The sequence below is a fragment of the Patella vulgata genome, chromosome 4 (assembly GCF_932274485.2).
Source record: "Patella vulgata chromosome 4, xgPatVulg1.2, whole genome shotgun sequence".
NCBI lineage: Eukaryota > Metazoa > Mollusca > Gastropoda > Patellidae > Patella > Patella vulgata.
The window spans coordinates 75942217-75957928 of NC_065882.2; the positions used below are offsets into that span (position 1 = coordinate 75942217).

Consider the following 15712-nt stretch of genomic DNA (forward strand, 5'->3'; position numbering starts at 1 on the left):
TACTCGGATTGAATAAAAGGGCATAATTAGTTTATTTCAGTTTAAGATTAAATACTGGTTTTCAGTGGCATTACTAGATAAAAATTATTAAGAGATCAGGAATTAGTTGTTTTTCATTTCATTGTTACTCTCTTTTATTTCTATCACCTCAAAGGCCTAGTATGTTCATATGTAAGAAAATATATAAGTTTTGTAATGAACACAGAAAATAAATTACATGTAAGTCACAATCAGTTATACTGCAGATAAATTCTTCTTGTAATATAAATGTAAATAAAAGCCTGTCTTCATATATATTTTGGTATCATAAATGTCTGATATATCAAGATACATGTAAGTCTGAAGTTATGAGATAAGTGTATGATATATTTAGATAGGTCTCTGATATATTGATAAAGTTTCTGATATATTGAGATAAGTTTCTGATATATCAAGATAAGTCTCTGATATATCAAGATAAGTCTCTGATATAGTGAGATAAGTCTCTGATATAGTGAGATAAGTCTCTGATATAGTGAGATAAGTCTCTGATATATCGAGATAAGTCTATGATATATCAAGATAAGTCTGATATATCGAGATAAGTCTATGATATATCAAGATAAGTCTCTGATATATTGAGATAAGTCTCTGATATGATAAATTGAGGTAAATTCTATATGTTATATTAAGTTAATTTATGATCTGAATTATTGAGATGCATTTTATAATATTGAAATACATTTTAAAAATATTGAGATACATTTTAAAATATTGAGATACATTTTAAAATATTGAGAGATATTTTTAAAATATTGAGAGATATTTTTAAAATATTGAGATAAAATGGGATTATTGAGATAAATTCTGGTTGTATAGATACTACAAACTCATTTTATGGAAGAATGTTGTGTGTTTGCATGTCTGTTGACATGTACATGTAGCTATATAAATAATAAAATCATCCAGTGTTATTACATAGATAATTATATATGATATTACACAATTCTTAATTAACAAACATCATTAATTCCAATCCCAAACATTCCTCTACTAGATTTTAATAGAAATAACAACACTCCAAGATCACATTATTTAACCAAGATTAACAAGTTGTTTTGTTTTATAGGTTTTATTGTCTAACAACAACACTCCAAGATCACATTATTTAACCCCACTAAGATTATCATGTTTTGTTTAATTGTCACGTTGTTTATGCTAGGTTTCCCACTGTTGTGCAATGCGTTAGGAAAGGATTGTCCCCATTGAGTCCACGATCTCGTACGTGCAGATATGTTTCGATACGATCAGCACGATTGCTACAGCTGACCAGGTGATAAGACCTGATAGGATCACCACGATTACTCCACGATTAAAACCATGAATTGAATCGCAGCACAAATCGTGATAGTGGGAACCTAACATTAACCAAGACTAATTGTATTGTGTGTCTTATGTGTTTGAAGGGTGAGGTTTTGATATTCATTTATGTATTCATATTTGAAATCAGAGATTCAAGGTTTTTATGATATGGCTTCAATGCAGTAGTATGCATAGAAATTGTAATAACTTAAAAACATTATTGGTTTAAATTGTCTTTATACAAAATGTGCAATTGTATTCATACAGAGAAATAAAAAAGTTTGTGATTATATTTGTCCCATATAAATATCTGAATATTAAAAACAAATATTAAATTGTTAGATTCTTATTTTTAAAGGATGAAATTCTGAGTTCTCTGTATTTTGTACAAAACATATCTTTGTGTTTTACTTAACAACTTTTATATTTTTAAACCAATGTCTTCTGGGTATTACAATTTCAATATATTAATATAATCACAAAATGTTTCTAAATTTCTCTGTGTTCCATATTATCCCCCCTGTGTTTTAAGTTGTGAAATTTCCTCATGCAGTTATTAAAACTTAAAAACTTTTGTTTGAAACTATTATGAGATTTGTGAAGTTGTTAAAATTTGAGCTTATAAGATAATTTTTCATTTGTTACTATAGAGATGAGAGGAATTTACTTTTGAATTGTTTTGTTGTTGTAATGATATTGATAGATATTAAGATATTAAGTGCTATGTATGTGTGCGGTTATAATAGAATATAATGGAAGATGTGTCTGAACTGAATTATAATAAAACATTTATATATAAACATGTAGTCTTGTTTTAATATGTTCTTTTCTTAAAGATATAGGGCAGTTGGATGGCCGAATGGTTAGCATGTGCGTGCTGTATCATAAAGCCTGTCATTGAGTCAACTGGTGTGGTTTCGAATCCCCGGTTGTATGTGACAAGGAGTAGGGTCGCCTGTCCAACCTCGTGGGTTTTCTCCGGGTCCTCCGGTTTCCTCCCACTGCTAAAGACCCCTATGCGCAAGCGAATTATTGAAATAAAATTAAAAACCATATGTAAGTCCCGAAATGATCTAGTTTGTGTCGAATGGACGTTAAACCCCATTTCTCTCTCTCTTCTGTTGAGAGGGGGTTGGATGGCCGAATGGTTAGCATGTGCGCGCTGTATCATAAAGCCTGTCATTGAGTCAACTGGCGTGGTTTCGAATCCCCTGTTGTACGTGACAAGGAGTATTGAAATAAAATTAAACCATATGTTAGTCCCGAAATGACCTAGTTTGTGTCGAGTGGACATTAAATCCCATTTCTCTCTCTCTCTCCCTTCTGTTGAGGGAGTGGGGGGGTCGTGGGAATGATTTAACAGATATGTTTAGATCATAAGGTCTGTCATTGTGCCATGGTTACAATTTAGTCCCAAAATGACCTTTCTGTCCATGCATGTTAAACCTCACTCCATGCCTTCTGTTCCAAGGCTTACCCCTCTTTGTAATCTAATTTTGTATAGTTATAGTTAGGAACTTTTTAAGCAAATGACATGAAATGAGGTTTAACGCCCTACTGTTCTGATCCGACTGGGCTAATGAAGACAGGCATATGCCATACAGTGTGCTATGAGAGTCATTTTGCCCAGGCAGCGGCACTATGACCTACTCTTATATTGAATTCTAAATTCCAAGGGATCTTTTACATGCACGTCAATGTGTACACTGGACCTCGTTTTTTAGTCCCATCCAAACAAGTAAACACTGAAAAGGGGAAACCATGCCGGAAAATCTCCAGACTAACGACTTCCAGGAACTCTTTAAAGTCTGTGTAACTCAGTTCTATAGAAATGAAATTAAATGCAATGTTACATCTTGTCAATACAATACTTTAGTCATTTTAAGTCTAACATTCAGTTATTTGATTTTTTATAGCAGTGCAGACAACTGAGCAACACTTTACTTGTCATCTCCACAATTACTACCCCTGACGGGGAAGAACCAGGCTTGACAAGTCTAAGGTTTCTTCACGGCCCACGCTGGGATTAAAACCGGGATATTTCTGTTGAGATTGCATCAGCTCCCATTGAATTTATTATTTAGTGTTAAGTTCAAGAAATTTGATGTTCAATAGTTGTTCAATAGTTCAACTGATGGTAACTTAAAGAAAATAATAATTTGAATTGGTATAATTTCTACCAATTGAATAGACATTTTCTTTTTAAAAACATGCATCACAACTGTGCTACCAATGGCATTCAGTTTCTGATAATAATGCAATAGTAATTATTTCCCCTTATTTCGTGATGCATGTATGTAGTGCGAGTTCTCCTTCCTGCATTTTTTGGTTGACTTTTTGGTCTAGAATTGAAGAAAAGGGATCGAATTTGCAATTTCATATCAGTTTGGGTTAATACTGATGATATTACTGCAGAGGGATAGGGGGATGTAAAGTGTCTTTCAGCAGAGCAATGAATGTGTTGGAAGTAAGATTTTGACCCCAGTCAACATAAAATCTCTGTAGCAATAAATCTAAATTGTCAACCCCATAAAAAATTATGATGAGGAGATTGCCAAATGGTCCCCTATGTGCCTATAAAGACTGGAACCAGTGGAATGTTGAGCAAAAAGCTGCAGCCTGTGATGTCACAGCCATTTAACATTGTAGTCAATGGGCAAATAATTGCTAGTCTGAGCCCTAATAGAGTATTTAACAACAGTTGTCTCCCTTGACACATCATTTTAGAAGAAAAAAACAATTTTCCATATTACAATTTTATTTCAACGGACAAACACTGCATGTTTTTAGTTAGAATGTGTCAGAAATTTATGTGTTTGTGATAATAAAGTGAATCTGCACATTTGATAATTTAATCTTTTTATAATTTTCAGTGAGTTATCTCCCCTGACACATCATATCGATCACTCTTTCTAAAGCCCATACTAGATAAAAAGTTGGTCCAAAAATAACCAAAATCCATAGTAAATTCTAGTTAAATGTATTTTTTTTAAATTTTAGATGTACTTTCAATTTATTTCAGGCAGCCATTTAAATTGGCAGTATATAACTTTTATATATAAGTTAGGCCATTATGTTTACATTTATTATCTACAGAGTATGCTATAATAATAATCTTTATTTGCACTGAAGGCCTTAGCCCTATAGTACATACATACATAGCAAAATATACAGACAAATTGCATATATGAGTGACATCATTTCAAGTCTACATTTTGTGCTAATAGGTAATCAGATCTTATTAAAAAGTTAACATTTCAGTTCTGTAGGGCAGCCACGGTGGCTAAGTGGGTAAGATGCTAGTTCGCTAGCCTGGATGTCGCGTGATCGATCCCTGCATTGGCTGCATTGGCCGAGAAAGTTCATCAGGATTTTCTGATGTGTTCCCCCTAGTCAGAGGTGTAGGACAAAGGGCCGGACAAGGACAGCTGTCTGGTCATTCGGATTAGATGGAAAACCGAGGTCCCGTGTATACATTGGTGTGCACGTAAAAGATCCCTTGGCAGTTGGTGACTACTAATTCAAGTTGGTGACTGAGTTTCAAGTTCAGAACAGTCAGTGGAGAGTGAGTTTCAAGCTCAGGACAGTCAGTGGAGAGTGAGTTTCAAGCTCAGGACAGTCAGTGGAGAGTGAGTTTCAAGCTCAGGACAGTCAGTGGAAAGTGCCAGTCAGTTGACAATGAGTATCAAGCTCAGGACCATCAGTGGAAAGTGAATTTCTTGACAAAAAGTATGTATGTTGTCAATTCATATTAATTTCCTAATTTAATGTTAGGGTTTATCAGAGATTTATGTTGACAAGTGCTGGCACACCCTTGATATGAAACCTGTAAAATGTCCCAAGGGGTCAGTGATTGGAAAATGGATGAGAACCATTGCTCTAGTTGGCCACAAAGCATTCGCAGATTTAAGTTAAGAATTTACTCAGATGTGTTTGCCTTATTTCAACTGACATATAGCCCTATATAAAAGTTTTGTTGTTTTAATGTATCAAATACATCAATAAGAAACTATGTGCAAAGTTGTGTTTTTCTGGATCAAAGATATTTCTAAAAAAAAAAAAACAGTGGTTGAAAGGCGAGTAAATTCTTAACTTAAATCTGAGAATGCTTTGTGTACTCAGGGCCTGGTTAAGTAGACAGTATATTGATTTAAAACTTGATAATAAATAACCAGAAACACTTAATTTTAATCAGATTCATTATTTATTGAATTTAATTTAAATACAAATTAGAGATCAGGCAATTAAACTTTCCATAAACAATATAATATCAGCAATTCAGATGAATGAGTATTAAATCTGAATATTGTACATTTCTTAAACCCTTCCCTTTGTTGCAAACTATCAGTAGCCATATATACTCTGCTTAGTTTAATATCATTAATATCAGTTCAAACATGTTTTTTCTTATTGAGCCGGGGCCTGTTTTAACTAAGATAAAATCCAAATTTTAGTAATTTGATTGGATAATATTAGATTGATTTTAGTGCTTAGCCAATCAAAATTGAAGTATCTACTAAAATTGGATTTTATCTTTAGTTAAGATTTTGAGAAACAGGGCCCAGGCCTACAATAAGTTATGCAACAAGGGGAAGTAATTCATGTGAAGAGCATCATCATATATTACAATAAATCAATAAATATATATCAACAAGATTCCACAAGAGTAAATTCTACTATACAAGTCAAACCAATCATATACAAAAAACACGGTGGCTTATCAATTAAATATAATATGTCAATCTATGATTTTGATTAATGATATGCTGTTAGGTATGATATACTAAATTATATAAGTTGCTGATCGTCTGAGAGAGGAGAGAGAGAGAAAGAGAGAGAGAGAGAGCGAAATGGGGTTTAACATCCATTCAACACAAACTAATAGGTCATATCGGAGCTAGCATATGGCTCAATTTTATTTCAGTAATTCGCTTGCGCGTAGGTGTCTTTAGCAGTTGGAGGAAACCAGAGGACCCGGAGAAAACCCATGAGGTTAAACACAATATTATGAAAGTTGAACCCCTGGTCCAAAAATGTTTCAATTCTGTTTAGTATTTACAAAGATACGGTTCATTGAAAATTTTGCAATATTCGGCATCCTCCAGTATGATAGGTCTGTTTTTAATGCGATTGATTCTATGCCAGTAGAAAATCTATCGTTGATATTTTGGTTTTGCTTTTTTAAAGATACTTTCCCATTAGTGTTACCCTGACATTTTTACCAAGTGCTTGCCCCATGGATGTTTCTCGGGTAATCCAGTATTTTTCTAGTAAGATTGGTTGTCTATACTTTCCATATACATATACCAAATTTGCCATACCTTTATTAGAAATAACCACTCGATAAATACTTTCGGGATACTGTATCTTTAATTAAATGTTAAAAATCAATTTGTGTAAACAAAAGCATGGATTAAAGGGCATATAACTCTATTCTCAAAATTGACAGAAGTGGGTCTAAAAGCACATATTAATGTAATATGTATATAAAGTGATTTATAATCAATTTTTTTAAAAACAATATTGTAATTTCTAATCAATTATGTTCAGTGAATTACGTGAACAGTCCAAATTGAACTAGAGTCGTTTGGGCCTACTTAGTCAATTCTACACATTTTTTTATTATTATTTTGTCATTTGTGAATCAGCCATTACTAATTACTTCCACATTGTCCTGAGGGGCTGACAAGGACAGCTGTCTAGTCGTTCGAATGGAACGAAAAACTGAGGTCCTGTGTACATATTGGCGTGCACGTAAATGATCCCTTGACAGTTGGAATTCGATATAAGAGTAGGCCGTAGTGCCGCTGTCCGGGCAAAATTTCCCTCATAGCACACTGTATGCCCATCTTCATTAGCCCAGTTCGGCGCAGAACAGTAGGACGTTAAACCCCAATTCATTTCCACATTGTCTTGTAGGATATGTTTATCTTTGTTCATTACAAATGATACCCACGACACGTGTACTGATTATAAAATGTTCATCGTGTCTTAAATATTGGATATTATGATCCCATATTTTCACGGTAAGATAGAAACATCAATTTTGATTAAAATTGACCAATATTGAATTATAATTCGTGTTTTTAGTTTTGAATATTATGGAAAATATTGAGTTGGAGATTTAGCTCCTTTAAGCAGTGAAAAATGAGATAATGTCCCAAATATGGCAATGACGATCAGCAACTATAAGATGGATGTACACTGATACTTTAACAACTGATTTTTGTGGTGTAAATATTACAGATATGCTTTGATTAATTTAATCATTTTTAAACATTATTATATTTTAATTAATGAAAATTAAGGTTTTTCAATGAAAATTAAGGTTTTTCAATGAACATTCTTTGTTTTAAATTTGTTATCTCAATTTTTAGCAAATTTTTTTTCAAAATATACCAAAAATTAAGGACTTTTCATTGATTAAGTTTGTTTGTTAAATTATTGCATTACATTTGTAACAAGTGTAACAAGTCACATTTATTCCGAGTAATAAGAAATAACATATTAAAGCACTGTCTTAATATTGCTTTATAACAAGCATTGAGCTCATAAATAAGGCTTACACAAAAGAGGGTTTTCACAAATTATTATGACAATGATGATCTTTTATTTTGGCTTCTGTCTTCCCTGGGTCATTTGAGAAATAAATATTGATTCTTTTATCACTAATCTGATTCAAATACAGATCTATATTTCGTTTCGTTTTTTATATACTTTCGATGGCCTACACTACATGAACATCTGACCAGTTGATTTGGGAGGTCACGGCCGAGGTCATACAAGCGGCTTTTGACCCTATGAAGTCAGATATTTGATTAATCGATCAGCATTGATGTTTCTAGTGGATTACCAACAGTTCCATTCACCTCACGCCAAAAGCTTGATGCAACAGACTGTTTCATTGGCCAATCCCTCACATCATCCAGAACATGTCAATGATAACAATTTTTCCAGATCCTAGTGAAGTAAAGACAAGTAAAACGAAATTTTGAACTATAAAAAACGAAACGAAATAGGATCTGTGTTTTAATCAGATTGTTTTATCACACACAGGGAAAGGGAACATAGTTACTTAGGTAGCGGACAGACTCCTATAAGAATCCGTTACTAAAGTAACTAACTGTAACAAAGATAACATCCTCCAGTTTAATCACTTATCATATAAATTATGAAATGCTTATCGGTTTTCTAACGATTAATGAATATGTAACAATGTATGAAAATATTATCTTAGCTATACAATCTCAAACCATCTAATAAATCTATTTACATCTTGCATAACGCTGATCAATGTAACATAATTACACTTTTCAATCATAATATTTGTACAAATAACAATTGAATAGCACGTATGAATAATAAATGAAACATGCTTAGGTAACAATTGAAATAATATAATGAACAATCGTGAGTTAGCATTTTTAACAGAAATATTAACTTTATTCTCTGAATGTCATTTAGGACATTTAACCCCATTTCATTTCATTTGTATATAAATGTATAGCAAACAATACTTGATGGATTGTTAATCCCTTCCAAATTACAATATTCTTAACTTAAAGTTGAATCTCAGAACGGGATAAAAGTCAAAACACGGTTCAAATCCATTTAGTATTTACAAAGATATGAGGAATTAAAAATTTGTCAACACTCGGCATACTCTAGTTCAGAGGTGTCAAACATTCGGCCCGTAGGCCAGATCAAGGCCTCCAAGGGTTTAAATATGGCCCGTGGAACAAATTGATAATTCTTAGAAATTAGCGGTGGAAATCATTTATTATTGTTTTCCGGTTTCATTAAAATTCTGTACTGTATGTCATAGATATCTAAATTGTATGTAATACAAGAGAACATTGTATTCAATATTATATCTTGGCAATTTGGAACCCAGTCTAAAAAAATTACCTGTGTCAAGGACATTTGGCTTTGTTTTTAGAATTCAGTAAATTTCAAAGACGCTTGGCTTTGTTTTTTGTAATTTTTGTATATCTCTGGTCCACTTGATGTAAAATGTTAGCTCATGTGACCCTTTGAATCGAAGTGAGTTTGACACCCCTGCTCTAGTTGCAGACAATATAAACGGAATATGTTCAAAACAAGCTAGCCCACCTATAAACTTTAGATGCGCCACTTTTTAATGTCAATGAATCTAAGCAAGGAGATTAATTACCATTAATAATTTGATTTTGTCATCTAAATTCAATTTTAAATAATCAATTCTAGTATATCTTAGTGTGGATTAATCCACGAAAAATTTGATATTGTCCTAACAGTGACTTTAACTACCGCATCAGTTTATTCAACTGTATACCAAATGAAATGGGGTCTGATGTCCTACTGTTCGGGGGCCTGTTTCACCAAATTTTACTAAGATAAAATCCAAATTTTAATAATTTGATTGGATAATATTAGATTGATTTTAGTGCTTAGCCAATCAAAATTGAAGTATCTACTAAAATTTGGATTTTATCTTAAGTTAAAATTTTGTGAAACAGGCCCCTGCTCCGACTGAAGATAGGTACAATGACATACAGTGTGCTATGAGGGAAATTTTCTCCGGATAGCAGCTCTATGGCCTACTCGTATATCGAATTCCAACTGCCAAGGGATCTTTAACGTGCATGCCAAGGATCTCAATTTTTCAACCCATTCGAATGACTATACATTATCCCTAGTCAGGCTCTCCGTCCTGCATCACTGACAAGGGGAAACCACGTTGGAAAGACTGTGTATACAAGATCTAGTCAAATGGTTTTACCAGCCAAAAGTATTAATATTTCTGATAATAATTCTATGTATAACAGTTTATAAAAACTTACTATATAAATGTATATTGTAAATAATATCATTATTAATCTAAAAATGTGCAATATTCACATTCACATGCTTATTATAATAAAACATTTGGACAGGCGACTATACTCCTTGTCACATTCACACTGGGAATCAAAACCATGCCACTTAACTCAATGACAGACCTTATGATCTAAAGACATGTGTTAAATCATTTCGCCACCCAACCCCGCTTTTTAGATTAGAAGACATTACATTATAAAGTATCTCATTAGTTAGAAGAATTCTAGTTCATGACAAAAACCCGAGATCGCCCTTCCTCTTTTCTCAAATCACAAAAACTCATCTGATATTTTATATGGCATAGAAAAATATCTTTTAGGCAAAAAAGAGTGATGTCCTGTGTGAGTCCAGCATAAGCAGAAATGATCACATTTCAAACCCTGTTGTCGATTTAAGAGCATTAAAATGAATGATATAATTATCACAAAGATAGAGGAAGCAAATGGCTGGGTGTCAGAGAATAAATAATTGTGTATTTATAAATTTAAAAAAACAGTATAAAAAGTAAGTTTTAAGGAGAAAGTGGAAGAATTTCTCGATTTAAAAAAAACCCAATAAGACATATTTAACACATTTAACATAATATGCAAATAAATCGTTAAATTTTGAGATGTTAATGATTTAATGCATTAATTTTTTTGTAGAATATATGTATACGATGTATATACAGTTATTATATTAAAGAGAATTCCATGTACATTTAACACCCAATGGAGAGACATATTTCATAATTTTGACAACTATGATGAGATATTTAAATAAATAATCTGAGTTATAATAAAATACTGTTATAAAATTAAAATAGCCTATATAATGAAACTGAGCAACTTTGAATATCTTTAATAGATACGTATATAGACTTGATACTGACCATGTTTAAGTTTGTAAGCAGATGAGTGTAAGCATGGCTCCCAATAGTCATACAGTTGAGGAGCTTACAGTGATTGTGATAACGTGATATTATTAAACAAACACCTTCTCCTTCAGAACTGTTGCAATGAGTCTAACGTCTCGTCAACACAATGCTACAGTCATTATGTTGAGACTAACATGTGGTAATTTCGAGACTAACATGTGGTCATTTTGAGGCTAACATATGGTCATTTTGAGACTAACATATGGTCATTCTGGGACTAACATATGGTCATTTCGAGACTAACATATGGTCGTTTTGAGACTAACATATGGTCATTTTGAGACTAACATATGGTCATTTTGAGACTAACATATGGTCATTTTGGGACTTACATATGGTCAATTTGAGACTAACATATTGTCATTTTGAGACTAACATATGGTCATTTTGAGATTAATATATGTAATTTACATTTGTAGAATGTGTGGAAGAGAATCATGCCCAGGCACCAGGTTTTTCACCTGCTGCCAATAGTTTTCCATCCCATCAAACATTCAGGCACACTTTCTTGGTGCCACCTCTAGAGAGACCCTTGCTAGCAATTTCCTGACTGTTGAACTGTGACATTCTATAGTCTAGGAACTACTACCCTAACATTCGATTACGCCCCTATAACAACTGTTGGAAGCCATGCCTTATATCACAGTGTATATTCACTAAGAAACAATACTCCCTATGTTTTAAAATCATGTCATTGTTAATATACAGTGCCTTGCACGATATGTGAGAATTACATACAGTGGCGGACTGGATGTAAAAATATTGGTTGCCAGGAGACAAAGGGAGCCCACCCACCAATACAATTCTATCATTTAATTTTTAAAATGAATAAATTAAATTTTCAAAAATAATTAGTGGAAACAAAAAGATGTAATTAGAATTTTCCCGATTTTGTTTTCTTTATATTTTTTGATAATTTATAATTTAAATATATTGTTTAATGTCTAAGCGGGCCCACTTCGTCTGGGGCCCACTTGAGCAAGCTGACAACCTGGCCAGTCCGCTACTGATTACATTGTTAAAATAGACAGAATAATATCAATGTTACTGTCAGGTATATTTTGGCGTAGTGCTTTATAAGTCAATACACCCCTCTTTTTTGGTTTAATTTTTTTTACTTATTTGGAAGATATTATATAATCAACTATTGATATCGTAATCAGATAAAATAAAAAGATAGAAATGAGGGTTAGATGTAAGTTAAGTCAGGCATTATTTCTTCATGTTTATAACTTGTTATTAACGGCTTGAAATTTAAATCAAATTTATATCCATAAAATTGTTTTATCAGAAAAAATAAATAGATCACTCTGAAAATTATTTCACACCAGAAAAAGAATCAACATCAACATGTTGTTAATTTATCTTGATAGTGCTTTACCATTCTTGTACCCATCGGTTTCAAACTTAGAGTCTCTTGTATCATGCAGCCACGGTGGCTAAATGGCTAATACTAGAAATGAACCCAGGACCTCCTGGTCTGTAAGTCAGTGCCATACTAACCGAAATGGCCTTGACACAAGAGAATATTGTTTAAAACTACTGAGTACGAGAATGTTTGATTACATGCTCTCATATATATATTTTAAGTATATCTTTGTAAAGACTATAGTAACTAATAATAATATTAGAGATATATCTTTGTAAAGACTATAGTAACTAATAATAAGATTAGAGATATGACTTTATAAGATTATGATAAACACACAACAATTAAAGGACCCAAACCACTTTGATTAAAGTCATAATAAAATGCTGAATTGGTTGATCTGATTATTGACTTAACAATATTTTATACAATTAGATTTTTTTTTTTTGAAAGACTTTTGTTTGGCTTAAAATATTGTCAGTTATATCTCAATATTTGTTCTATTTGTGAACCTAAAATTTTAATATAGATAAATACCAACTTCACAGAATAAATCAACACAGCAAATTTAATGTAATCAAGACTGTATCAAAGAGGGTGTTATCAGGGCTTTCAACTCAGTCGGTCAATCATTTGCCACCTTTTTTTTTTTAGAGACAATAATAATTTTTATTAGTATTATCCCAATTTTGTTAATATATTTTTAAGTGTTTTAACAGTAACAGTATTTATTGTGGTTAAAGGATAAATTCTTTGCAAGATCAGGCCCCAAGTTCACTAAGCATTCTCAGACTTAAGTTAAGAATTTATTCAACTTTCAATCACTGTTCATGAGAAATATCTTTGATCCAGAAACACAAAACATTGTACATACAGTAGAATCTGTATTAAGCAGCCACCCAAGGGAATTTTCACAACTGACCGCTTAACGGGAGTGGCCTCTTAATAAAATCTCGTTGCTTTTTGTGCCGACATAAATTAAATATTACTCTTGGATGCATTGGAAGCGGTAAATTTGGCCGTCGCTGAATCTTGCGCCGAACGAAAATTCTTTACTCAAATCTCGGACATAATTTAACGGGAGTGGCCTCTTAATAAAATCTCGTTGCTTTTTGTGCCGACATAAATTAAATATTACGCTTGGATGCATTGGAAGCGGTAAATTTGGCCGTCGCTGAATCTTGCGCCGGACGAAAATTCTTTACTCAAATCTCGGACATAACTTCTGTAAACTTGTCATTTTGTACCAACCTTCGATACTACTGTCTACCATTGTGATGCATTCGATAATATTTATCAATTTTTGTGAAGAAAATCGATGAATTCATTTTATTTTATCAAAAAAGCACATGAACAAAAAACATCGCTAATTTTATCTCCTATTTACAGGGGGTGTAACTCTGTATGTAATATTATAGGAGGCGCTAAGAGAGATACTAGATGATCGTGACAAAACTCGGTACTTTTATTTTATTCAATCAGTATCAAATAATGTGTCGTTACGCGTGAAAACAATGATCAGGTTAGTCGTTTAATAAAACAAAAGATTAATTAACAGATAATCCCGGGTTGATTGTTATGTTTACATTTCTTTTTACCTGATCAGTGGGGGTCCAGTTAATTAACTACTACTCACGGGATTAGCGGGGGTGTTACAAAGAACGACAAGATGGTATCATTCAACAATGGCCGTTGAATGGGCGATGTTTTGTTGAATTTATTAGTAAAATAGTGACCGCTGGCCGCGTTAGAGGAGTGACCGTTGAATAAAGAGATAAAACAACAGAATTTCTACGGGGGGAATTTATCATGACCGCTTACAAGGAGATGTCGCTGAATAGGAGTGGCTGCTCATACAGATTCTACTGTAGTTTCTTATTGATGTATTTGATACATTAAAATAACAAAAGTTTTATAAAGGGCTATATTTTAGTTAAAAGAGAGAGAAAAACAGGGTTTAATGTCCACTTGACACAAACTAGATCATTTCGGGACTAAAATATGGTTCAGTTTTATCTCATTAATTCGTTTAGTTAAAATAAGGCGAACAATTTTGAGTAAATTCTGAATTTAAGTCTGAGAAAGCTTTGTGAACTCAGGGTCTAATTTTACTGGCTGTAAATTGACTGACAGGTAATGTCTCTAGTATTAGGTCAATTTCACTGCCAGTCAGTCAAAACCAGCAGATATGACTAAAATAACAGATCTAGGTCCGTTTAAAATTCGTTAGCATCACCATAACTAGATAATGAACTAGAAGGAGAGTGGGGTTGTTCATCAATGGACATAAATGAATCACATGAACTTCGTGCTGGAGAATTACGATTTATGCGCTTTTTTCGACGCTGAATATTTGAATTGTTTTCTTTGTCGTTTATTTCTAGATCATCGCAATTACGTTCGTTATATAATCCATTTCCTGTATAAGTTGAACTAGATGACAGCCACTCACAATCAACACTCGCAAATTTTCCACGTCCAAACTTTAAACGTCTTGAAGAACACGACAGAGGGTTAGGTCTATGGACAGAATTTGATTTCGATTCTAAATTGTCATCGCCACTATGATCGCCATCATCTTTATCAGAGTTATCCTCTCCACAATATAAAAGTTTCTGCGCTATTGTTTCCGATAAACTCTCGGACATTAGCATACTCTTTGATCTGGATTTTAAAATCTGTTGGTGAGTGTTCCATTTAGCACTTCCGTGAAGAGATTCCATGTGTAATTCTTCTGCTGCTTTCCGCAACAGAACGGGAGATGAAGGCAGTGATTGACATTTTCTACCAGACGCAGACTTTTGACGGAAGGAGAAACTAGAATCAGGGGTGATTGGTGTACAGGGCGGAGTAAACATGGCCGTTGGAGATGGAAGGTCGGAAGAATGTTCACGAGGTGTACCAAACAATTTTCTACCATCTTTGTAACTAGCAAATGGATTGTTCTCTGTGGGTAAATAAAACTGGTCATCTTTACTCATAAACTGACCAATCAACAAGGCTGTTGTTGGCAATTCGTCCATATTTTCTACATCACTAGAGCTGTCATTGGCTTGTAGAATATTATCTTCAGATTTAGATCTTTTACATCCTTTTCTTTTAGCTGAAAGAATCAACATTGATCTTATATATAAAATACAGATGTGGCATCACCCTTTGATGTTGGCGTCCCATTATTTCAAATAATCGTACGAACAACTTGCCAATCGTACATTATTTATACTAGT

At 33.1% G+C, this 15712-nt stretch overlaps 1 protein-coding gene across 1 annotated transcript in view; it reads right to left on the reverse strand.

Moving 5' to 3' along the window:
• Positions 1–5526: 5526 nt before the first annotated feature.
• Positions 5527–15712, reverse strand: part of LOC126819293 (dual specificity testis-specific protein kinase 2) — an 83641-nt gene continuing 73455 nt past the window's right edge. The window contains exon 10 of the mRNA XM_050547273.2: positions 5527–15588. Within this exon, the coding sequence (XP_050403230.1) occupies positions 14702–15588 (887 nt within the window). The 3' untranslated portion in view covers positions 5527–14701. The remainder of the gene's footprint in view (positions 15589–15712) is intronic.